At 35.1% G+C, this 24,608-nt stretch overlaps 1 protein-coding gene and 2 long non-coding RNA genes across 5 annotated transcripts; 1 reads left to right on the top strand and 2 right to left on the bottom strand.

The window, feature by feature from the left end:
* Positions 1-1,594: 1,594 nt before the first annotated feature.
* LOC144543942 (uncharacterized) lies at positions 1,595-22,743 on the bottom strand. Its single transcript, XM_078292386.1, has 18 exons — positions 22,289-22,743; positions 21,457-21,897; positions 20,610-20,731; positions 16,796-17,542; positions 15,998-16,379; positions 15,640-15,805; positions 15,411-15,513; positions 14,501-14,614; positions 8,521-8,535; positions 7,837-7,865; positions 7,545-7,733; positions 7,041-7,229; positions 6,477-6,661; positions 5,834-5,929; positions 5,693-5,738; positions 3,550-3,656; positions 3,143-3,250; positions 1,595-2,627 (listed from the first exon to the last, which is right to left on the bottom strand). Exons 1-18 carry the CDS (start codon positions 22,559-22,561, stop codon positions 1,911-1,913), a joined length of 4,029 nt encoding a protein of 1,342 aa, XP_078148512.1. The 5' UTR covers positions 22,562-22,743; the 3' UTR covers positions 1,595-1,910.
* LOC144543725 (uncharacterized) lies at positions 9,084-10,296 on the top strand. 2 transcript variants are annotated; one of them, XR_013508050.1, is made up of 2 exons: positions 9,084-9,300; positions 9,809-10,296. It is a non-coding gene; the product is annotated as an uncharacterized LOC144543725 (long non-coding RNA). The 2 variants fall into 2 exon arrangements; XR_013508049.1 differs by having other exon boundaries at positions 9,409-10,296.
* On the bottom strand, positions 10,664-12,242 carry LOC144543726 (uncharacterized). 2 transcript variants are annotated; one of them, XR_013508051.1, is made up of 3 exons: positions 12,020-12,242; positions 11,499-11,596; positions 10,664-11,115 (listed from the first exon to the last, which is right to left on the bottom strand). It is a non-coding gene; the product is annotated as an uncharacterized LOC144543726 (long non-coding RNA). The 2 variants fall into 2 exon arrangements; XR_013508052.1 differs by having other exon boundaries at positions 12,025-12,242.
* Positions 22,744-24,608: the final 1,865 nt, after the last annotated feature.

Raw genomic sequence — 24,608 nt, 5'->3', positions numbered from 1 at the left:
CAAATTTGAATTTAATTAACTAAACTGGACATCTACAAGACTTACAGAACTGCTAAATTGTATAACAGCTATAATATTTCAAACCACAGGGTTTCCTAGACAAATAATAATTACAATTTTACAGTCTATTATATTATGCAATCTTAAAAAAGAATTTATAAATTGAATGAGATTTAGATGCTGATTACAATGTTGCCCTAGATCTGTTTAGAAATTAGCTCTAGTGACAGATTCTGAAAAAATAAATTATGTGAAAAATGAAAGAGGGGGCAGATGTGTGTGTGTGTGTTTTGGTAATTCTCTAATTTTATAAGCAACCGTGACAATGATACGGTTTCTTTAAAAATTGCTCAACGGGACCATAGAATAGACGAATTATCTGTGCAGATGGATATGCAAGAATTGTGGAACTACTAGCGAGTAGGTTGTGAATGAGCCGAGTTTGAGCGAGTTACTCTCAACTCGAACTCGGCTCGTTTAATAAACGAGTGAGCCAACTCGAGTTGAGATGATAATAACGAGTTGTAAAGTCAACTCAAACTCAGTTTGTCATCAACTCGAGTTGGCTCACAACTCGTTTAACCAGTGATAGCATTACAACACAAGTTCAAACTCAGCTCGTTATCAACTCAAGTTGGCTCACAACTCATTTATAACTCGTTTAACCAGTGATAGTGTTACAACACAAGTTCAAACATATTTTACACGAATCTCAAAGCACAAATAACAGTCTAGATATTCGGGTTTGATTATTTTGAGATTTATTGTGACCAATACTGTGTAATTTTATGTAACTCGAGTTATAAATGAGCGAGTTGGGGTCAACTCGAATTCAGCTCATTTATTAAACGAGTTGGCCAACTCGAGTTGTAAATGAGCCGAGTTAAACGAGCTGTAAATGAGCGAGTTACGAGTTCGAGCTTTTTTGCCCAGCCCTACTAGCGAGCATAGTGACAAATGAATTATTCGGGTTCGGTTTGATGAAGTCAAATATTTGTGATTCGGAAATAATTCGGGAATGATTCGAAATTATCCGGATCAGAGATCTCAGTCAAAGTTCTGGAAAAAATCCAAAATAAATAAAAAATGTTCTGGAAAAAATTCGGAAAAAATTCACGAATTATTCAAATTTAATTCGGTCAAAGTTCGGTCAACCGGATAATTCAGCATTCGGTTCAACATCACCAAAGAAAACGAATTATTCGAGTTTAATTTACGAATAATTCGCGAATCTTATGACTATGCTAGCAAGTAGCAACCATAATATTGCTATAATTTTTTGAGCAATTATGGTGCTATGGCTCCTAATGCATTCAAGAAATCTGCAATTGTACCTGGTACTTCAGGTGATGTTCTAATTTAGAACGGCTTAAATTATTCATATTTGGTTGAAACCGAGTAATATGAATTGAACTAGCAACTATCATATATTTCACATGTCACGGGATGGAATAAAGGTAAAAACAACAATTTGGAGAACTCAAATTAGACTTAGACCCTGTTAAGCTGGCCTATCTAATTTACGTTAGGCAGCTTAACATGATAGGCCTCACCAAACATGGGGTTGTTCCAAAAAGAACAAAGCAGATGCCCGTTCCAAAATCTAACATGGACTCATATAATGCCATCTTTGTTATAAATGATCTAGAAACACAAAAAGAACCAAGATGCTTTTCTCCTTATAAGAGGGGCATGCGCCTCGCCTGTTGAGACTAAATTTCAATTTTCAATATACAAAATTATCTGAAACAACCGACAAGAAGCACAAACCACATGAGATGTCTTTGTTTACTTAATTTTCACCCCCTATGACGCTATTTCTGTAAAGGGTTTAGAAGGTTTCCAAAACTTCAAATTTTAGATAACTACAACTCCAAAAGTTATGAGCGGTGATGAACTAAGTTCCTAGTTTACTCCCTGAAACCACGACCATACCGGTACACTGGATCAGGCTGGTGGTGTCGGTACACTGCATCAGGTTGGTGGTATCGGTACACTGCATCAGGTTGGTGGTATCGGTGAGAAAAATTAGTGGTTGGTAAAATGCCAGGCCCATGGCTAAACTGACGGGGTGTCATGACAAATTCAGGTTCACTAGGGTTTATCGGGTTCTGACCATAACCCGAACGTGGCACCAATAAATGGGCTGATGCCCGACTCAAATATGGGTCGGGTATTGGGTAGGGGATCCGCGGCAGCCTTTGGTCATAACCCGTGAAGTGAAAACCACTAGCCGGGCCTTGATGGTAACGGTCCGTATATACTGGTGTTTGTTCCTGTTGTGCCTGCGGCACATCATACCGACTCCTTTTAGCATTGCTTGCTTTGCTGGAGACATGTTCATGTTTTCTCTTCTTATCCAATTTGCTTCGTCCTGGTACCACATCTCGCTCAATCGGAGGTATCGGTATATCTTCCCATGCCAACCTTTTATTAGCAATTGGTGAGAGAGTTGAGAAAACAGGTCCAAATAGGCAGGTCTTCAATTTATAGGAGTCAACATCGCCTGATAAGAAGCGGGTCAGATAATTTAAGGCCTTTTGTGTGCATTCCTTAATCACCTCCATCTGGGCATCTTTACCGACTGAGCGAGCAAAATTGTCTGACCGGTCCAAGAAATCTTCAACCTAGTTCATCAATAAATTGTATGTAATATAGTTATTATGACAATTGACCAGCTAAAATGAAATCCCAAAATTACCCATCCATGTCACTTAGTCTTCTTATTGTGTAATTAATATTAATTTGCTCCCCTTTAGCTGGCATAACTTATGATAGAACCAATACACAAAATAAAGCCCTCAAGTTAATCTCATTTACCATCAACAAATCCCCAGGTCAAGTGTAATTTCACTACATTTAACAAAATTAAGCATCGAGTTTCCCCTCTAGTTGGCAATTAAACAACATTAAAGCAAAAGGCCGGAAAAGATATAGACTTAAAAGGAGGAGACTTTTAGACAAAAGTCACAAAACTTTTAAGATATTGCACTGGGACCAACAGATAATTTTGTTTAGTGTTTGAAACCAATTTGATGTCAAAATGTTCCCAGATAATGATGAGAATATTTTTAGATTGTGAAAAACAGTATGGAAGTAAGATCGCCAAGGCTAACTCGGGACCACATGAGACAGTACTTACATTCATACCAGCCGCCTTAGAGCTATTTTCCCCTCTCTTATAAACCCATGTTCCTTCAAACATACTAGCACATAATCCCTCATTCCATAAGTTCTCTACAGCTGTCAGCTACAGATAATGAGAAAAGATATAAAATATAACACAATTAAGGCCTCTACAGCTGTCAGCTACAGATAATGAGAAACTTAATAAAATATAACATAATTAAGGGCTCATGTAGGCTTATAATTGCCATTTTATTATCATAATCTTCTAAAATGAATACAGGCCAGTTTGGGTATATTGATGCAATTATAAAGGTGGAGCAACATTTCACCTATTTTGGCAAGGGCATATGAGATGTTTTTTACAAGTTTTTAAGGGTTTTAGCAATGCAATAGTAAGAAAATATATGAAAAAAAGCTCACTTTACAAATTAGTGAAATGAAAAGTTCAGCTATAGACTCCTTGTTTCCTCTTCCAAAATTTTCAAATTGAAGAACACTTTTTTTAACCTTTGATATACTTCTCCCACCTGCAAATTTAGCGATGCAACAGATATGAGAAATAGCAAGAGAATGTATGCTGAAGAATCACAAGAATCAGAAAAAGATATACCTCCCATGCATAAGGAAAAAAAAAATCTTATGCAAATAGGAAAAATAAACTCATTAGAAGACGTGATTTCTCATTTGAAGATGATGGAAAATGAAGATCCATACTTATCCAACTGAGAAATTGTTTACACCAGGAGTGTCCAGACTTCATAGGGAAAATGGTACAAATGACATGAAGGATCTTCTTTATTTTGACAATATATATAAACTAACCTTACTCTTTCCTAACAAAGAAAGACTTTATCATTACTTTTATGATATAGGCAAATTCAAAAAATAGCATTTGGAAAAAGAATACAGTAGCTAACTCCTAATCAAATTAAACTCTTTTTTGTATTTGTGTCAACAACTTGCTAATTACAATCTGTAGCTTTAAATCTTGAAAAATAATGAAAAATTGGAAGGTACTAGATTGTTCCTCCCTCCCTCACTCACTATCTCTAGATGTCTATTCTTCCTCACACGTCTGTGGAGAGATCTCTTGCTGACACCTCATGGCAAGTCCATTCTGGCCCAATGTCGTGCAGTAGTGAGGGTGCCACATTCTCTCCTTTTGTTAAACATCCACAGTGCAACTTCTTGTCAAGCACCATACTATGTCAATATTGTGCCATGTTGCACCACCACAACAGACCACAACACCAGACCGGTGAGGTAACTCCGTGCCAAGCAGGACAGCACACCTGGTGCCTAATCATCTCGTTGTGTACAAGTCAGTAAATTATAGGCTTCGAGCAAGAGAGAGAGAGAGAGAGAGAGAGAACCAGATCTAGGGTTTTTCTCCACCCCGCTGCCCTTCCTTTCCGTTCCTGCCCGGCCTTCACCTCTCCCTGCTCCTACCTCAGCTCTGACCTTTGCCTCGACACTTCCTCAACTTTTTCGCTCCAGTACTCTCTCTACTCCCTCATAGCTCCCAGTCGCAGGTAAGAGAGAGAAAAGGTCACTGAATATTGCCAATGGACACCCTGCCACCCTTTTACTCTCCAATAATAAACAAAAAAAGCTAAAACACTAACCGCCTCTTAAAGAGGATTATGGTTATCAGTACAAAACAAAAAATGGGCTTGACTCAGTACTGGATGGCTCAGATTTGATGTGTGTACAAAAAAAAAAATGGGCTTGACTCAGTACGGACGTGATGTAATGTGGGTTACAGAGACTACTACAGACGTGATGTGATAGATGGCACCTGATTGACTAGGACTTGACGCTCTTGAATTCGTATCTAGATAGCTAGATCTTTGATTGTTGTTTGTTGGTGTGTGTGTGTGTGTGTGTGGGTGGGTGGGGGTAGTGGGGATTGAAGGAGGTAAAGGTGCAGCAAAAACAGAGATATTATGGAATAGGACCCAAGGCTTGTAGGGAGATGGAGTAAAAATACGAGCACCAACTTAGCATGATTTAAGGACCAAGTGCAGACAAATCAAGTCTTTGCAGGCACAAAGTTTAATATTTAAAAAAAAAAAAAAAGCATTACAAACTTCAAATTGAAATAAAGATGCCTAAAGCAGTTATACCACCAAAGTTTCTATTATTTGACAAATAATTCTCAATATCCCACGTATTTGTAAACTGGCTCATAATATCTTATCCCTTTTAACAAAAAAAAGCTTTCTTTGGAGAGAGGGGGGGGGTATGATTTTGCCACTTCCCCCCTCTTGAGATCCACTCCACCATTGAAAAGGACGTACCTAAAACCTAAGGAATTCTTTTCAAATTAAAATTGAAATGGCCATCTGTTTCAATAAAATTTTCATGTACATTATTCAATGAATCTTTTTTTGATAAAACGAGCAAGACAAAGGAAACAAAATGCATTTTCCAAACAAAATGCATTTTCCAAACAAAACTTGACAGTTTCGAGCTTATGAGATTATTGAATTTTACCATAAATTAGGCAAGCTTGTCAAGCAAACCCTATATATGACCCTTTTTGTAACATAAAAATAATTACCTCTTAGGAGGGCTGAAAAGGGGGGGATTATAGGCGGATTACGGGTCTGCACTAGATCGCAATAGAGAAGAAGTTCAAGGTTAGAACAGTACAAGTGCAAAATGGCATTAAAATAATCAAGGAAAGGCCATCATTAATTACCTGCAAGTGAAAAGCAACTAAGGCAATTATGGCCATGGAGCTCAATGTACGATCTTTTGAGCTATTGATATCGTTTGCTTTTGCCCACATTTTGATCTATACCCAACAAAATGGAGGAAAAAAAGATGTCACACAGGTATTTAGAAATTAGTACAGTACTACCACATCAGAAAATACAATTTACATGTATTGTTTTACTTAAAAAAAAAAATATGTTTTCGAAGAGCCTGTTAACTGTCAGTAAATTACAGTGCATTCCTCCCTGTTCATTATCAAAGAAAAGGGTCTGTTTTAGAAAAATTGGAGCAAGTCAGTGTATTTAGTTTGTTTTTTCGGCAGTTGACTTCTTTCACTTAACAACCGTAAAATTAACTATGATAATGTGAGAATAGCCTCTTAAGTCCATTTATCCATTTATTACAACAATCCCTAGCCACTTAATATGTTGAAGACAGACTTAAAGTAGTTGCTTTTGTTGAAATAATGAAACATGAGTTCGTGACAAACTCCACAAATTACTTTTTTCCTAATACTTCGGGAATTAGGGATATCTAATTATTAAAAAACTTGCTCATCTCAAGAAAGCTATTATCAATGGTCAGTACTGGTATGTAAGAGTACCATAGAGGCGGGTACAAATTACCAGATAACACAATATGCGAAACCTTTCGTCAATTGAAGAAACAACAAAGATGATAGCCGATCTAGAGATGCCATCCTTGTTCTCAATTGAAATGTCGCATTCAACCCCAGTACCACAATCTGTTGCCTTCAGTACCGGCACTCTAGCACTCATAATGGGTGCTACCCCTGTCACATGCCCTTGTCCTAGTAATGCAAAAATGAAGAGAATAAGCATGTAAACATAGGATCTTAGTATGGTATCAGCACAGGTAGTACCAACTGTTAATGCAATAATAAGTTTACCATCAGTTTTATACTTATTTTGTTATTTTGTTATTTATTTTTTCAGTGATCTGGCTTGTTTTTTCAGTCTAATTGAACAGCGATGATATATTCTGTGAAATGAAGTAGCACTTCATATAAAAAAAAAGGCTTAATTGCAAACTGGAGAATTTGTTAGAAATATGCGAGCTAATGAGCTTAACTAGGTTTACTGTTAGTTATACTCAGTTTGGGACAACTATAAACATTAGCAAAAGGAGATAACAAATAAAGACTCTATGAAAAAAATATATATATATACTTTGATGAGCATATAACATTTTTGAGAGCTTCCTAAGGGCCTTAATCTTTTCTGCACGGGAGTATTCAACTGAAGTGCTCAAGGTGCTGTCAGAAAAATTTACTGACAAGTCCAAGTCACTTTCTGCAGTAAACAAATCCATTTTGAAGGACCCAAATTCCTCCACCACAGGAAAACCGCCACCTTTACCTAATCAGAACAAGATTAGGTGGTAAGAGAAGTTCTAATTAGGACAATAAGAAAAATAATACAACACATGGAGTAAATTTAGTAATTAGCATGAGAAAATTAAAGAGGAGCTTTGTTGCATTACTCATTCTAAATTAGGCTCAAATACACAAGAAGGCTCACAAAGTGTAATGGGCATATTTTGAACAAACTGAAAAATTATGAAAGCACCGCCTTTTGCATGTATGAAATCAACTCAAATGAAAAGTTAGCATCTTCATTTTTCTTTCCGTCAAGTACTAGTGGAACTTATTACAGCAAAAAAAAAAAAAATACCAAAGATTTTCGTAACCATTATATTGAAAACATCAACTAGTGTGTTTCTTTGTCTATAGTGAATCGGCTTTGGTCGAAGAGTCTCATATATCTCTAGAAGTAGCCTATCAAGTGCTTGAAGAAAAGCATGATCCAGTGGAACCTTTTCCCATTCTCTTAACTCATTAATTGTTGCGGTCTTGCACAACCCTAGATAGGAAATCACTTATTAGAAGGTCAAGTATCGCAATACAAATTTGCGCTAGACGAAAAAAGAAAACTTAAGGTAGAAGACAAGTGCATATGAGCGTACCACTTGCTAATGATGCCATGGTAAATAACCTGAAAGACACAAAATGAAGTTCAGCTGAAGTATAAATGCACATATAGTGTCCACAGCAGAAACTCAATCCGAGTGACTGTGTATAACTGTACAAAACTAGTAAACTACAATACAAACTTTAATCCCTATCATTTAACTGTATACTCTATAGGAAAGGAAACCATTGATAACAAGAGGTTCACAAAAAAAGAAATGCATAAGCAATTTCTGGTGCTAATAAGTAAAAAGTCTATTGGATTTTTATTTGCTACTGTGGACCTTAGTAAAATGAATATATTGTCAGAATAAGTTCAAACTTAAATTAACCTCCAAACCAACAGAAGCAGTTAATGAAAAGAGGTCTAAATAAAGTATTTCTGCACGGAAAAAAAAATAATTAAATAAATTCATAAATTCAGTCATAGTTGGGGAACTCCCAAAATTTATAATAAAAAAACAAATCGTGCAAGTAGAGAAAAACAATTTAGAAAGTGTAAAACTATTGCTAAACGATATGATACAAATTAAAACATGACACCCAAACCCAGAAGGAAAAGTTCCCCTTTTACCCTAAAAACAACTCCAAATTTTAACCAGGTCGATGGACAATAATCAGAAATCTAGCTAAGAAGCTAAGAGAAGATATGATAAATCTACGAAAGATGTAAAACAAACCCGAGGAGAAGGAGATTTCACAGGCTCAAATTATCTCCATTCGATAAAAAACTGCAACAAGAGAATTGAATCGTCGTATGTCAAAGGGAATTGAATCATCGCATTAAGAGCTTGAGCAGGAAAATAATAAATAAAGGTAAAATTAGCTAACATACCCATCAAAACTTACATTTACAGATATTTCCCCATACAAACACAACATTAAGATATTTACGAATGCATATCCTCTGCATTACCTACCTCAAAAGGGATTCTTTTTTAGTTAAAAAATCTCAACCGTCTGATTTTAAACGAAGTCAATCCGATACTTGCTTATAACAGAGATACTTTTCAATATTAGTGCAGATCTAGTTCGCATGAATTTTAAAAGGAAAAATTGTGAGATTGCCACTACAAAACCTTCAAAATGTAAGAATGACACTGCAAATTTCAAAATAGTAAAAATGTCACTCTAAAACTTGAGTAATTGTGAAAATGTCATTTATACTCATTAATTGTAAAAATACCTAAAATACCCTTAATCAATATTCTGCTTTGGAGATTCATACACTGATACTATTTTCAAACCCTTAAACCCGTTAACAATGAAACCTCCGTATCGCTTCTTCTCTCTCGCTCTTTCCCAATTCGCACACCGGCGACGCCTCTCTCTCTCTCTCCCATCGAAACCCAACTAGGTCCGGCATCGGACATGCTTCCCTCCGTCTGTCTCTATTCTAAACCCTAAACCCGACTGATCGGTAGGCTTCTGTTATGCAGCGCAAGAGCGCGTGAGATAAGGTTTTCTTCCTGAATTTGCTGTTGTTCTAATTTATAGATTGCTAATTTTTCAAGGATTGGGTGTGCTAAACACATATACACTGATGGTCCCTATCTAATTTTTTCAAGGATTATTGCAACCGTATTTGATAGCAGTCAATTGTTTCTCGACTGCTTACTTACATATCTACTGATGATGGATCTATATACACTAGTCTTCATTTGTTGCAACCCTAGTTCAAAATCTGGATGGTATTTTTTTAATTGATAATCTTTTTTTTTTAGCTTAGAAATGCAATTAATTTCAGAGAATTAGAATACGCACTCAACGAAATTGATTTGTTTATTAGATTTATCACTTGCAAAGGTTGCATTTTTTTTTTTCAAATTTCAATTGGATTGTGCATACTTTTAGAGACAGAAGTGCCAAATTTCTAGGTTTAGGTCATCAAATTGTACTTATCAGTTGGCTCAGTTTAACTGGTTTAATGGCTGGTCATTCAAATTTGCTTAATTGTGCAACTTTCAGGCTTTATCGACAGAGTGTGTTAGAGGTGAAACTCTCAGGCTCAATTGGAAGTAATGATTTTTGGATAAATTGGAAGAACTGGGCACAGTTCTATCATATTCCTGTGAATCTTACCAAGGAAACAGTACCTTGCATTTTCATATTTCCTTAAGTATATATGTCTACTTCGCTTTTCAATTATTTTGTAGGGTATGCATGGCATTAATGACTCGTCAGAGCTACAAGTTGTGACTTTGAAGAAATTTCTTTCATTAAATGAAGAACTCGGGTACTGGGATTTGAAATAATGGACATTGTAACCATCTGGTGCCAGTTTGTTATTAGAGGAGGAGAATACTAGTAGCACTGTTATGCCGGTGCTTGTGATATGATTGCTGAAGATTATATGAATTTCAAGTTTGGGTAGCTAATTAACTAGAAGGATTTGATTTGTAAATTATTCAATTAGTTTGCAAATAGATTTGTTTGATATTTGATATTTGATGTAAGATTTTCTTTTTTATTTTTCTTACAACTTCTGAAATATATTTGTGTATCTATTCATATTTGCATATTAAATGCAAAATAAATATATTTGCATATTAAATGCAAAATAAATATATTTGCATATTAAATATATTTGTGTATAATGCATCCATACTTGCAGATTTTGATAATTATCTATTCCTCAAGGGTATTATTGTCATTTTGACAAAAAAAATCATAATTCTCCATTTCATTTGACTAATATCATTTGCAAATAAACATCACAATATGTTGGCAAAAAACTAGATAAAAGCTATTATATATAGATCATCCCAGTTGACCAAGTGCCTGACATTAATTATTAAAATAACACATGAATAAAAAAAAAACACAAAAAAGCACTATTTTTTATGATAAACCCGTAAGCCAACATTAGAAACTTAAAAAGAGTTACACGAGACATCCCTACATTACAATATGTAAGAATTAATTTAAAAGGGCACAATTATCATCTGCTTCCTAATAAACAATTCTAAGTTAGTCTTCTACCAGCACAAATCAGATTACTGGCCACAACACATGAAAATGAGAAATAAAAGCAATAAAGTAAAAGCCTTAAGGAAATAAACTACTACCTATGACATCCAGTTTAAAATTGCTACAATCACAGTTTACTGGTACAATGCCTACTGCTTCTATTGTATTCTTCCACGTCCCTTTCCATTGTAATACATCTCTTGTTACACTTTCAGAAAAATCTCAGATTGCAGCACCATTTGTTCGTGAGATGAACAATTTCCTTCTCTACCCTTCCACAACCCTTCTTATGAAGCTTTGGATACCTACTTTTCAATGAGACTTTGTTTAATGACAATATTCAAAACACAATATACAATAATATGATGAAAATAGTTTACAGAATTTTTAATATAATTACCCAAAATTAACAAATGGTTCTATCATAAGTAGCATCTTCAAATTTGATTCAGTTGCCTTCAAAAACATATCACTGAGTATGTGTGGCTATCTCAACTTGTTTAAGATTTTTTTTTGAACTTCGGATACATCTTTTTTGTTAAAATAAAGTAAAAAAAATCAAAGGGATAACACAATTAGTGCTAATATAATGACTTGTCAAGCTCTAAAAGGAAAATAAATATAAGTGAAGAGAAAAATAAAACAAAATTAGATACCGACATAAAAGAGGATTAAATTGAATACTTGCCCTTGAATGCAAATAACAAAAAGCAATAGAGATTTTAAATCTTCCACTGAGATTTTCCTCAGTTTTATCCTATTCCTCATTCGAAATAAATCCAACTCCTGTCATTTGAGAAAAAAAATATATTAAATCCCTACAGTATATCAAGGGGAAAAAATTAGAAATGCAAATTGTTATAATTTTGAACTAAACCAAATGGAATCTGCTTTTGTGAAATATTTGGCAATGACTGTATCATTAGAATAAAGCAAATTCAGAACAAACAGTACCTAACATGAATATTGAGTTTACGATTTAGTGCCAAAAAATATTGATAGATAAAAGTAAGGATTTTCTTTTCCTTGAAAGCATTTTATTAGCCAAGATGAACCAAGTAATGAACTCCTTCGATAAGCTTTACCCATATCTATCTCAACTCAAGGAATCAAAATACATGATTCCTTACCAACTTGAAATTTGCAATTTCCTCGAAAGGATTTTATGTAATAAGTAAATATTCGTGAAAATGAAGAGGGGAAGAAAACCTTGCCTCGCTCTCGCACCGCCTAACAGGAACCTACCGATCGGTTGAGTTTAGGGTTTAGAATTGAGACAAACGGAGGGAAGCAATTGAAGTTTGATGGAAAAGAGCCAAAGAGGGATAGATGCGTCGCCTGTGGGAATTGGGAAAGAGCGAGAGAGAAGATGCGAAACAGAAGCTCATTGCCAACGGAGGCAAAGAGAGCTCGGTGAGAGGGAGGAATCACGCGAGAGAGGGAGGCAGGGAAAGACTGGAGGAGTCCATTTCTTTTGTTAATTTCACTTCAAGGGTATAATTGGAAATACAAAAATACGTATTTTAAAACAGAATTTTTCAGATTATTTTTTATAAAAATAGTATAAAAATTGTATAAGAATGGCATTTTTACAATTACTGAAGTTTTAGAGTGGCATTTCTACCATTTTGAAATTTGTAGTGGCATTCTCACATTTTGAAAATTTTGTAGTGGCAATCTCACAATTTTCTCATTTTAAAAATGATTGAACGGTTGCGATTCTTTAACTCAAAAGATCCCTTTTGAGTTAATGCAGAGGATACGAATTCGATATTTACCTGCTAATTCTTCGTTCTATTTGATATTTCTTCTTCGTTAAATTCAGATTTTAAACTCAACAGTAAACAAATAAGCAATTTACCTTTCATATTAAAAAGCAAAGAATTTCGATATTTCTTTTGTCAAATTATTGTTAAAAGATATACATGACTAAAATGTAAAACATATGAGTAGAATTAAGGTGTTTTTAAACTCACGAAGCTGAGTCTATGGTAAGCTTAATTTCAAAATACATCAAAAAAATTTTAAATGACGAATTCAAGTCGTTGGAATTGATCTATTCCACAAGTGATACATTTGCATGCCAAATTTAGAGTTTTTTTCAATCTGTTTAGTATAAAGTTAAGTGGTCAAAAAAATAAAGTTTATAAATTAACTTTAATACATTCATTTTTCGTTATTTATTTTTACCAATTGACTTTGTACTAAATTAATTCAAAATTATATAAATTTGATATGTAAACACATTACTCGTGAATTGGATCGGTTTCAACAATTTAGATTTGTCGTTTGAAATCAATCCAATAAATTTTGAAGTTGTGCCTTAAAACACCCTAGTTCTGCTCAAAACATATACAAATAGAAAAGTATCATGTAACCAAACTGATGTTGCATTAAAAAAAAAACACTTCACTAGTTAATACCACCTCTCTTGGTAGATCAAATTTAACATTTGAAGGCTCACAAAGTTTTGGCATGCCAATTTTGTTTTTTATCAGCATTGTAAAAGAAAAAATTACACTTATGCAGAGTTCTAAATAGCTAGCTATAGCTTTTCCGGACCATAAACGCTAAACTATGAGATAAAATTGCGCTAACTCAGCTACGACCGCTATTACTGCTGTATGAGACCCGCTATAGCTACCGCTATGCTATATGTTTTTTTTTTGCAATTTATATGGACTTCTGTACTTCTATTCTTATTTCTAATGCTACATAGTCTTCTGTACTCTGAATTTTCTGTAGTCAGTGTGTATGAGACCGGTCACTGTTAAAAAGAGCTGATCACTTTTAATTTTTGAACTGAAAATTCCTACATCCAAGAGGGCAGAGAATTCAGTTCCGCAGTTAAGTTCGTAAAATGACCAGAAGAAATAGTATTGAGCTTGTCCAAGAGCAGAACTAGAAAATTCAAATCGAAGGGTTAAACATAAAATGTATAATGTGTAGCAGTCTCCACGACACTGAAAAATTTTAACCACCAAGTTACAAGTATATTTTAAAATTCTAACAATAGTTTCAATATTTTAAAATGATAAAATTCAATTAAATTTCAATATACATAATTAAAAAAATTAAATCATAGAAACAGCTAAACACCATGAGATCCGCCCCCGATGGTGTTAGCAAGATAAGACATGCACAATTTTCAATGGAATTTCTAGTTTATGAACATTGAAGATGAACTAGAATATAATCCCGACTTGATAGTAGCGCCGACTAATAAACGCCTGAGATGAAATATTTGTACACAAAAGAACTTATGTACAAACACAATCAATTCCACGTCTGTAGCTTGTGTTTTATGTAATACATAGTTCCTTAGGGCCTACATCTAAATGCACAGAACATGTTTATATCCATGCTTGTTATTCAGAGAGAGAGAGAGAGAGTTAACCAACCCAAGCGAACCTATCTATATTAAAATACATAAATTACAAGGCAAGTTATAAAGATTACACTGAAAGAGTAAATTTGCATTCTTTTTTCCTTTTCATAATCTGTGCAAAAGCTGCAATCAGCAAAAGCCATAAACCAACCCGATATAACACCTCAAAACCAATGTGAAACACCATACCAATAAATATTGATTTGAACACATTCAAAGAGAGGTCAAAACTTTACACTACAGCAGCCCTAACGTAAAGTCTGGTTATGCTAAAATACCTTTTTCTGTGCTTTCATATTTACATTATGAAATAAGCCCGAACCGCCTCAATAATTGGGGCTCGGCATAGGGGACACTTGTCTCCACCTCGTACCAACTCGTTCGCACATTTAGCACATGTGCACATGTGCCCACACCTAATAATACATCAAGAAAACAGAGACAGAGAATTAACACCTAACATGCATATTACTGAAATAGGGGACTGTAAGTCCTGGAATTCACCCAGAAACAAATATGAACAAAAAATCCCGTATAAGGTTGTGGAAAACATGAGTATGATACTTCAAACAAGTACCTTGTATTGACAAATTGACAATAGTGACCAGCGACATGGAAGTTCGTCGAAATTGAAACATAGAAGTATAGATGCGTTCTTATCATTTAATGGATCATGTGTCAAAGCTAAACAGTTAATTTTTCAAATTCCTTTTTTTCATTTATTTTTCATTCATTATTTATTTGTTATTGTTATTTTTTTTTTTGGGTGGGGGGTGGGGGGGTGGGGATGTTGTCAGGTCAGTAAAGAGATTGATCTGTGTCAATGATGGTCAACTTTCTGTTGAGACAATAGTTATATCTCTATCTAAGCCTTGGAGCCAGGAACAGCCAAAAGGGTATTAGCTAAGCCGATGAGGTTTTATTGCATATTCTTTACTGAGACAGCATGCAGATCTTTTCCTTGTTATTTTGAGTTTTATTTTTATATGAGATCAATTTTGTAATATGGGAAGAGGGTTCTAGGGAATAAAGTAATTTTGTGTGATGATATAGTGTAAAGGGATGTGAAAACAATATAGGGTTGTAAAGCTTGTTTTCTTAAATGAGACAGGTGCGCGTGTACCGAGATATAGATATGTGTATTATCCATTGTTTTTAAGGTTAGCTATTCTTTTAGAGAGAAAATGTCACGTCGGCAAACTTAAGAAGTACCTGTACAATAGAGAATCAATTTGAGATTCGTGACATATACAGCAAATCCCTTTCCTCACTTGGCTCCATTTCAATCCATCATTCAACACCTCCTCAGTAGCTCCTGAATATTTGTTAAAAATATTTACCATACAGAATTCCAAAAAATAATAGAATAACAAAATATAAATGAATAACAAGCTAACTAATAAACCAAATTATCACTGATGGTAAGTAGAGCTACATGTACCTTGACCTCCCATGAAGCGGTTCAAGGCAGCTGAGACCTCCTGTCTGACAGATCGCTGTAACTCAAGCTGCATGTCCATACAGGCTTCTAGCATCCTTTGCATGTGACTCATGGCTTGTTGGAGTCTTGCCACATCAGACCTCAAGTCACTAATAGCTTCCCATTCCTTGAGAAACAATCAAAGAACATACAAGTATTGGTCTCATGGATAGAACAAATTAGCATTTTAGAGGCCCTTTAAATGGCCATGGGTGGAACTAGGATTTGGCAACAACCAATATTACAAGTTGAGACTCATCAACAAGATCTCCAACAGAATAAAAAAATGTAGTGTGCTTATATACAGGAAAAGGCTCACTATTTCTGAACGATGCATGCTTTGTCGGGCCCAGCTATTCCTGTTGTGGAGTTCTGAGTGCCACAACGGTGGTCGGGGTGGAATCGGTGGAGGGGGAGGGATAACGAATGGGGCCCGTTCAGTATTATTGGTAACAGAGTCCTGATTTTCATCCTCTTCCTCTCCCTCTACCTCTTCCTCTTCCTCTTCCTCATCATCATCTTCATCCCCATCATGATGCAGGCCCCTCTCATCATGGTCCCCCACCTCAGCTGAGTCAGATGGGTTTAACACAGGCATACCCCAGCTGAGGGCTCCGTGCCCCTGTCTCTCAATGTAGGATCTTATTAGTCGGTCGAGGTTTTCACGAAAGCCACTGTGGAGAAGGTTTGAGACTGTTTGTCTGCAATAACATAGGAAAAACTGAGTAACACACCAAGTTATTTATGAACTCAATAAACTCTTGCTTTGATTTCAATTTTATTTATATAAGGTCCAATGCGATCAATAAAATACAAGAGAAGCCCTTTTCGATAACTCCTAGAAGCCAAGAGTTCGTTGAGATAAACAAAGTATCCTAATATTATTTGCATCTTTTAGTATGCTTTCTGGAGTTCTTACAGCTTTGAGTTATTATCTTCAGTGTGGCATTTACACTGAACTATATAAAAGGTGTCTTCTATAGAAAGTTACAAGGTTCCTCAATATTAAACAAAGGAGGGACTTCTGAATAAAGTTGCAAAGGGATAATAATCAAAAGCCTTTAAAAAAATCTTACTGTTCTATTTTAAATTTGTCACGGTGCAGAAGTTTGAATACCTGTTTAGGAGTTCCCTAATTTCCCTACTATGATGACTGTCATTGTGGACTGCAAATAGCCGGTGATCAACTCGAGAAGGAGATGCTGATTGTTCCTCCACTGAGGTTTCCATTTGGTCTCTCCAGTTCTCAGCTATCTCACTTAAAAGTATGGATGTTGAGTCGTCAGACCAGTCCTCGTGTCCTTCCTGCAGTAGACTTCTATCACCATCCCCAGCTTCATGTAACTCACTATCCAACTGATCCTCTCTTCTCTCATTTTGAACTACATTTTCCCCCTCTTCTTCTTCCCTTGAGTCGCTTTCTTGGGCTGGTGCCTCCTGTGTGCTTATCTCAACTATGGAAAAACTAGTGTTTAAACTATCAGTTGCACTTGTGCTGGCCTCATCAGTTTGTGAGCTACTAGGTCGGAGCACTTCCTCTTGGTTATTCTCAATTACATGAGGGCTTGGTTCAGGAGAACTATCTGTTGCACTTGTGCTGGTCTCATCAGTTTGTTGAGGTGCAGTATTTGAGCTAATAGGTCGGAACACTTCCTCTTGGTCATTCTCAATTACATGAGGGCTCAATTCAGGAGATTGGATGTATCTAGAAGATTCGGTGCTTTGAGAAACAGAAACATCTGTTGGACTGGTGCTTTGACTATGTCGAACAGTGGTGTCGGATTGGGGAGAGAAGGATGCTGATTCGCTGACGGTTTGACCATGGCCCCGGACGAGGTTCTCCAATCTGAAGCGAAATTCTTCTCTAGTTACAAAAAAGTAATTGTACAGTGTCTGTTCAATCATTTATCTTTGGATGAACTAAATTATAGGGAGATTTTACACAGAACACCATACCTTTCAAAAATCAATGATCCTACTATGTATAATGCATATTCTAGTGTATTTATAATTTATAAAAAAAAAAAAAAAAGCAAAAGACATTTTTGTTAAAAATTATGCAAGATGAGAAACAGGTCATTCCATATCTCTATTCTATTATTAAGCACGTTGGGTGTCCGATCCGCCGACGGCTACGATTGAGAGATGAAACTTCGGATTTGATCTCAGCTCTCCAATTACATATTTTGTCTTCTTTTGATTAAATGCATCTGTTTTATGTATAGAAGTCTAAATTTAGTTAATAACATACCCACCACATATGCTGCCACACGATACGTTACAATTAAAATTGAATAAATTCTGAAATTTAGCGATATATTTATCTGTTTCCTTATTTTTTTTGTTTCCATATTTCTCCTCTTCAATTGAGAAGACTCCACCTTCCATTTTCTTATTTATTGTTTCCTTACTTCTTCGTTTCTATACGGATCACAATAAAAATCATTTTTTTTATTTCCTTATTTCTCTTTCTTTGTTTCTATACATATTGGTGTGGGCAATTTAGAATATATTTCTGATATAGAATATATCAATGTGTGTGTGTTCTAAATTGAAAACAAAGAAGAATATAAATTGGAACGTGTGTGTAAATATATATTTTTCTTATAATATGTGTGTGTGTGTATCCTATACATACACACGATAACACTTTTTATTTATGTTTTTTGATATCATATTATATGTTGATATTAAATTGTTGTATGATATTTGATATTAGATTCGAATCGAGCTATTATTTGATATCATTGGTACTTAAAAATAAAAAATCATCACATCATCAAATTGTTATCAGAGATCACGATTAAAGTTAATTAAAAATACATAATCATATAAATTTTCTATTAACATGTGTTTTAATTTTTAGATAATTATTATTTTCATTGATATATTAGTTTCTTATAATATGTCTCCGTTGCAACGCACGGGTATGATACTAGTAATAAAAAATGAAGACAACATTTGATTGTCCAAATCATATGTACATACGTTTTTAGTTAGCAGCTCAGCAGTCAGCACTGTGAAAAAACTCGAGCATTTATTTTAGTTTATAAAAACGGTATTTTCCTGCTACATTTTTCTGAATGAAATTCTTCAAATGATAACCTACATGCAATGATGATGCATCTCCTTCAATTAATTATTTAAACTAATTATCATCTCTAAAACTTCTTGTCTACAGCTTATACAGGCTGAAAGCAAAGCTAAGAGTGGCCCACAGGGCCTTTTGACCCAAGTCCAACCTAATTACAAAACCCTTGACCAAACTTTCCATGTGCTTGCCACATGATCTGTTGCTGATCCAATCTAGAGACCCCACAGTTCAGCTGAACCTCTTTTAAAAAACCTGGATCACAATAGGAATCCCCAAGTTCCACGGAAATGGTCCCCTAACCAAAAACATGCTATCACACTCGTGATTGTTCTGACAATGCCCATGACATCTCATGTATTACTTTAAAAGGCCAACAATAACCACACCAGGAAAAAAAAACATTGTCTGGCTGAGCACATGGTCATTAAGATGACATTAGTGTATAGCCATAAATACCCAACTAAAAAGTTCCTCATTAAACCCTCCCCACAAGAAAAATTATAATAATACAGGCATGATTGACACCTAAATTCATGATTTTAAAAACTTTTAATAAGTATAGATTTGAAAATTTATTACTAGGTAATAGCTAAGTCTTCACATGCAAAAGGCTTTTGGATAGTTAAGAGGTTTCCAAAATGATATTGATTGTGCCTAGTTAGTGAAAATTGAACTCAGAAGTGACAGATAACTAACAAAACCCATGTGGGATTCTGCTACCTCAAATTTTAATGCCAAAAGTTGCCTAGAACTTCTAAGCAGCACCAATATTTAATTCCAAAGCTCAAATAACAAAATCAAAATGCATATCTTATTCTAAATCACAGACGTGTGTACAATTACAATTTTTGAAAATTTCAAAGACCATTATTTATGAGATCAAGAGGCAATAGAAATTGAATGTATGATAAACTTTAGTGCATTTTTTTACTCTTGATCATGAGTCCAGCTACTATGACATCAGTGTTATTTCAACCGTAGTGACACTGACTGCAAAATCCATCAAACAGGCTTCAAACCACAAATCCAAATTGTTCAAATCGATCTATCTTACAAGTGATGCATTTACACAAATCGGTGTTATTTCAAATCGACCACAAATTTTGGAATTCATTTCGTATGAAGTCAAGCGGTCAAAAAAAGAAGAATTTAAATGCATTCATTTTTCATTATTTTTTTAACCGCTTGAATTCATATGAAATCAAAAAGTTATAAATTTGGCATGTAAATGCATCACTCATAAGGTACATCAGTTTGGATTCATTGTTTGAAGCATGTTTGATGGATTTTGGAGTCAATGTCGCTACAACTGAATGACACCGATGTCATAGTAGCCGGACTCCTTGAACATATACAAATGCCTCAGAGTTTACAATTTGGGTATGCTTAAATCACTTGGGGATTGTAGAACAAATTCCTCAGTTTGGATCACTGCTTGAACTTCGAATTTTGAAAAAATTAAAACAGAAGCTAGGTTGCGGCCGATAGCACTAACATCCTGTGGCAGGTGGGTAACAAGAATTTCTTCTAAAAAATTGCAATTTATTTTATGTTTGACAATTTCAATTTCAGCCAACATATAATAAGTCTATTTGATACAGGACATCCACAGTAGCAAAGGTACCATCAAATTTTTCCTACCTACAGGTTTTTGCCAATATCAATCTCCTCAGCTACTCTTAATACAAAAATTAAACTAGTACAACCAAACTTTTGAAGTACGTCATATTAATGTGCAAAAATAAGTAGGAGTGAAAACAATAGTGCAATGCAAAAAATTTAATCCTTCCGTAAGAAATAAGAGAGTTACGAAAGAAAGAAAAAATAGAATTGGTACCTTAAACCGGAGACGCGGTGCCGCTCTCTGAGCTGACCGAGCTCATTTTCTGCTACTGACGGGCGCCTCTCCTCCTCACTTGGCCTATCGCTCGTCCTCAGGAATCTTGATCTTAAATTCGCCTGTTATAAGTAACAGTTGGAAATTATACTTCTTAGAAAAATCATACTCCGAATAGAAATCAATATGTTAACAAGTCACACTTGCCGATCTACGTTACAAAATAGAAAAAAGGACTCCTGACCATCAGGGAACCTAAAGAACAACGGCACCAGAGGTTCCCAGAAATGTGAACATTTTTGGCATGTATATGACTTATATCTGGGGCACTGCATCCTCCTTATAACATACATGCGGAAAACAAAACTTTAGATAATAATTCTAACATACTCCATATGAACATGGAAAATGTGTGCAAGAAGTAATTGTATGGTTGGAAAGCTCAAAAGTGAGAACATTCTCCTAATTAAGCTTATCAGTACAAACAAAGCTCATTCATATTTAAACTAATGTTGTAATACGTCACTGTAACACTGTCCCCTGTTTTGGAATGCCCATAGCAGTACAAATTAATATGAAGACCTTCTGTATCATATTCTGATGAACCTGGTTCTAACAAGAAATAACAACAACAACAAAAAAACGCTCCAGGAGAAAAAAACCCATCATTTCAAGATTAATTCATGCAGTGTCCTCAAGTATGTGATTTTGCTTTTCTTAAGGAGATATTGAAAATTTGGTTGAAATACCACTTTCATAGCAGCAACTTTACTCATTGCATAGAAAGGCCTTTTCACAAAGTTATCCAAAATGAATCATGTCAACTCACAACCACAGTTCCACTAACCTGAATGCGGCCCCGGTGTGCAAAATCAGACACAACTCGGTGCTCTGAAAGATCCATGAGCTCCCTCTCTCTTTCTCTCTTCATTTTCATGACCAGCTCCAGCCTAGCTTGCCTCCCTCTTATCCTCAAGCTATCCCTCCTAACCTGCTCTGGCAGTACACCCTCTTCATGGTCACTAACAGAACCTTCTCTCTCCTCTCTCCTGCCACTTCCCCTCACATCTCCTCTTGCATCCCCCACCACACCATTTTCGGTCACCCAACGGCGCACAATGTGCCTGACCCTTCTTGGTTCTTCCTCTCTGTCCTCTCTTTCGGCAAAGTCAGTGCCTAGTTCAGGGGAGTGCTCACGGCTAGATAGCGCCAACATGTTATGGTCCTCCTCATGGTGGTCTGACTCACTCTCACTGGCTGCTTCAGAGTGGATCCGCCTCTCCCATACCTGAATTTAAGAATAACTTATTCATCATAAATTAACTACCATAAGTAATTATATTAAGCTTTCTATAAAACAAAATCAACTGATCTGTAATGGAGATAGAAATTGATTTCCAATTCAAATAAAAGGAATCAACTGAGAAGTTCAATTTCAACTCTGATGCCAGTTCTTCTGCTTATGCAAAACCTTATAAATAATGAAGAAAATCATCTCATCTAGCTTTTTGTTTTTTCTTAATTCTGGTCCACTAAGCTGCAACTGAATCAAAATTACAGCTAAATCAGATTCCCAAGGGATGCAGAACATCTCAAATGACCAGTTCAGAAGATCCAAAAATTAATCTTTGAATCATAATTTCAATTCAAATTCTACACTAAAATCAAGCAGTTCTCACCTGAAGGACGGGTGGAGGGGCACGGGAAGAAGCGGTAGGAGGTCGATCAGTTGAAGAGCGAGTTGGAGAAGGAGGAGGGGATCTTTGTAGAAAGGAAGTGTTAAGCATGGAGACAGATTGCAATCCGGCGACCGCCACCAGCTCCGACTCGCGGCTCCGGCGATCAAAGCCAGTCAACGACCCGTTAAGACAGCCTCCAGTCACGAAAAAATCCTCCAGTCCTCGCCGGAGCTCGATCTGCACCGCTTCCTGCCTTCGGAGCAGGTCGGGCATTGCCTCCGCTTCATCCAACGGAGAAAAAAACCTTAGAAGGTCCTAGTAGAAAACAGATGGAGCTTGTTCAGAACTTGAAGAACCTCAGGGGGTTTTGTGAAAATTGGAAAGATTTATTATTATTCGAGTTCGCTTCTTTGCCTTGGAGTGGAGACTGGAGAAGGAAAGAGGAGAGGAGACTTGGAGGGGGAGGGAAGAAATCTTAGAGGGAGACACTATAGATGTATGGACCCGGTGTTTACTAGTGGCAGGATAGTTGCTGAAATGTGAGGTCCGATTGTCAGTGACGTCTATGTAGTAGGACTGGTCTAATCCAGGAGATAAGTAAATGCATTTTAATTTATTGAACATTTATAAAATACATGAAGAAAAAGTATTAACTTTTCATGGATATTAGTTTTCTTACTTTTCTTCATTTATTTATTTAATCTTTCATTAACTACAAAAGAAGTCTTTTATCTTATTTTATAGTTTCTTTTATTTATGTCCTAAGAATTATTCTTAGGTGTCTAATGCTTAAGAGTGGGTCCAGCAGTTTTCAGTGCTTCGGATAAAAAGTTGTTGTAGTAACTAAATAAGCATGTAAAAGGTTGTTATACTAATCCAACTTTTATTTTTAGGGTTAATTTTTTTCTATACCCTTCAAAACTCTTATAATTTCTGAAGTCTTTAATTTATCTTATTTATCTCTCATCAATTTAAATTGTTTCTTATTTCTCCTTCTAATAATTAATTTTCTAGTTAAATTATGGAAAACCATAGTTACCTCTGTTTTGTTGAAAATAAAAGACAATTTTACCCTTTGTTATTGTGCATAGCGATCCCCATTATGTATTATAAAATTTATAGTATATTTGCATTTTTTTTTAAAGTCTTTTGAAAGTATAGACGAGTTAAACGAATGTTCATGAAATAATTTGTTTGATATATGTGTTATCTGTGATTTACGAGTAATAGTTGTTAATGTTTCTTATTTATTTGTGTTAGGTGCAACCCGATTTCAGAATAATAATGAAAACGGAGGCGCACATTTTATATAAAAAAAAAAACTCTCAAACAGTTCCACATTTTTATTGGATACAAAATATAGCGAGTCAGACTTTCAAATTAAGTGGATTAATTATATAAAAAAAATTATGTAAAAAATAGAGATTAATTTTACAATATTATGATATTTTAATCTAAATTATATAAAGAATTCTATATAAATACAACTGTTTACAAAAAAAATTGCGGTTCAATTGACCTCATTTCTGTTATTAAATCTGCCTCTGATCCAGGGTCGGCCCTGGTGCTGGGCAACCAGAGCGACCGCCCCGGATCCCAAAATTCAAGGGGGCTCAAAATAAAAAATATATATTAAAAAATCTGTACATATTAAATAACTAAAATATTAGGGCTCAAACTTTGAATATATAAAGAGTCCAAACTTTTCTATAAATAATGATCTATTAGCATATCAATAAAAAAGTGTATATATCAATATTGTAAATAACGGTATGCACTTGTCGAACGGATGAGATACTGTCAAGCGATTAATCGGTATGCGGCCGATTAATTAGAATTATGCGGATAATTTTGTATTTTTATTAAAATTATGTGTATATATTCATAATTTATTAAATAAACTTAATTTAATTTAATTATATTATTATAACATGACACTACGCTTAACAACACACACGCCCTTTACATGTGTAAGTACCATTTATTTAATGAAAAAATAAATTCGAGAATTAAGGGCTTTCAAATACTAATAATATATTATTTGAAAGACATGAAACATTCCAACATAATCACTAAATTTAGGGCATGCCTGCCACTGTGCTCGTGAGAAAAAAAAATTCACTCAGAGTAAATTTTTTTTCCCACGCACACAGTGTTTCAGTCATTCAAATTGGACCCGAACCCAAGCCCATTCCCGTTCCCGTCTGGCAGCCGAACATGCCCTTAGTTCGTAATAACAACTTAATTTAATATATGAACATGCTGTACTAATTGAAAAAATTACATCAGTAAGTAAGAAAAATATATGGTATATAAATAA

This window comes from Carex rostrata, chromosome 25, assembly GCF_964058835.1.
Source record: "Carex rostrata chromosome 25, lpCarRost1.2, whole genome shotgun sequence".
Classification (NCBI taxonomy): Eukaryota; Viridiplantae; Streptophyta; class Magnoliopsida; order Poales; family Cyperaceae; genus Carex; species Carex rostrata.
Note: the sequence above shows the minus strand (reverse complement) of the source record. Positions and strands in the feature narration are given on the sequence as shown.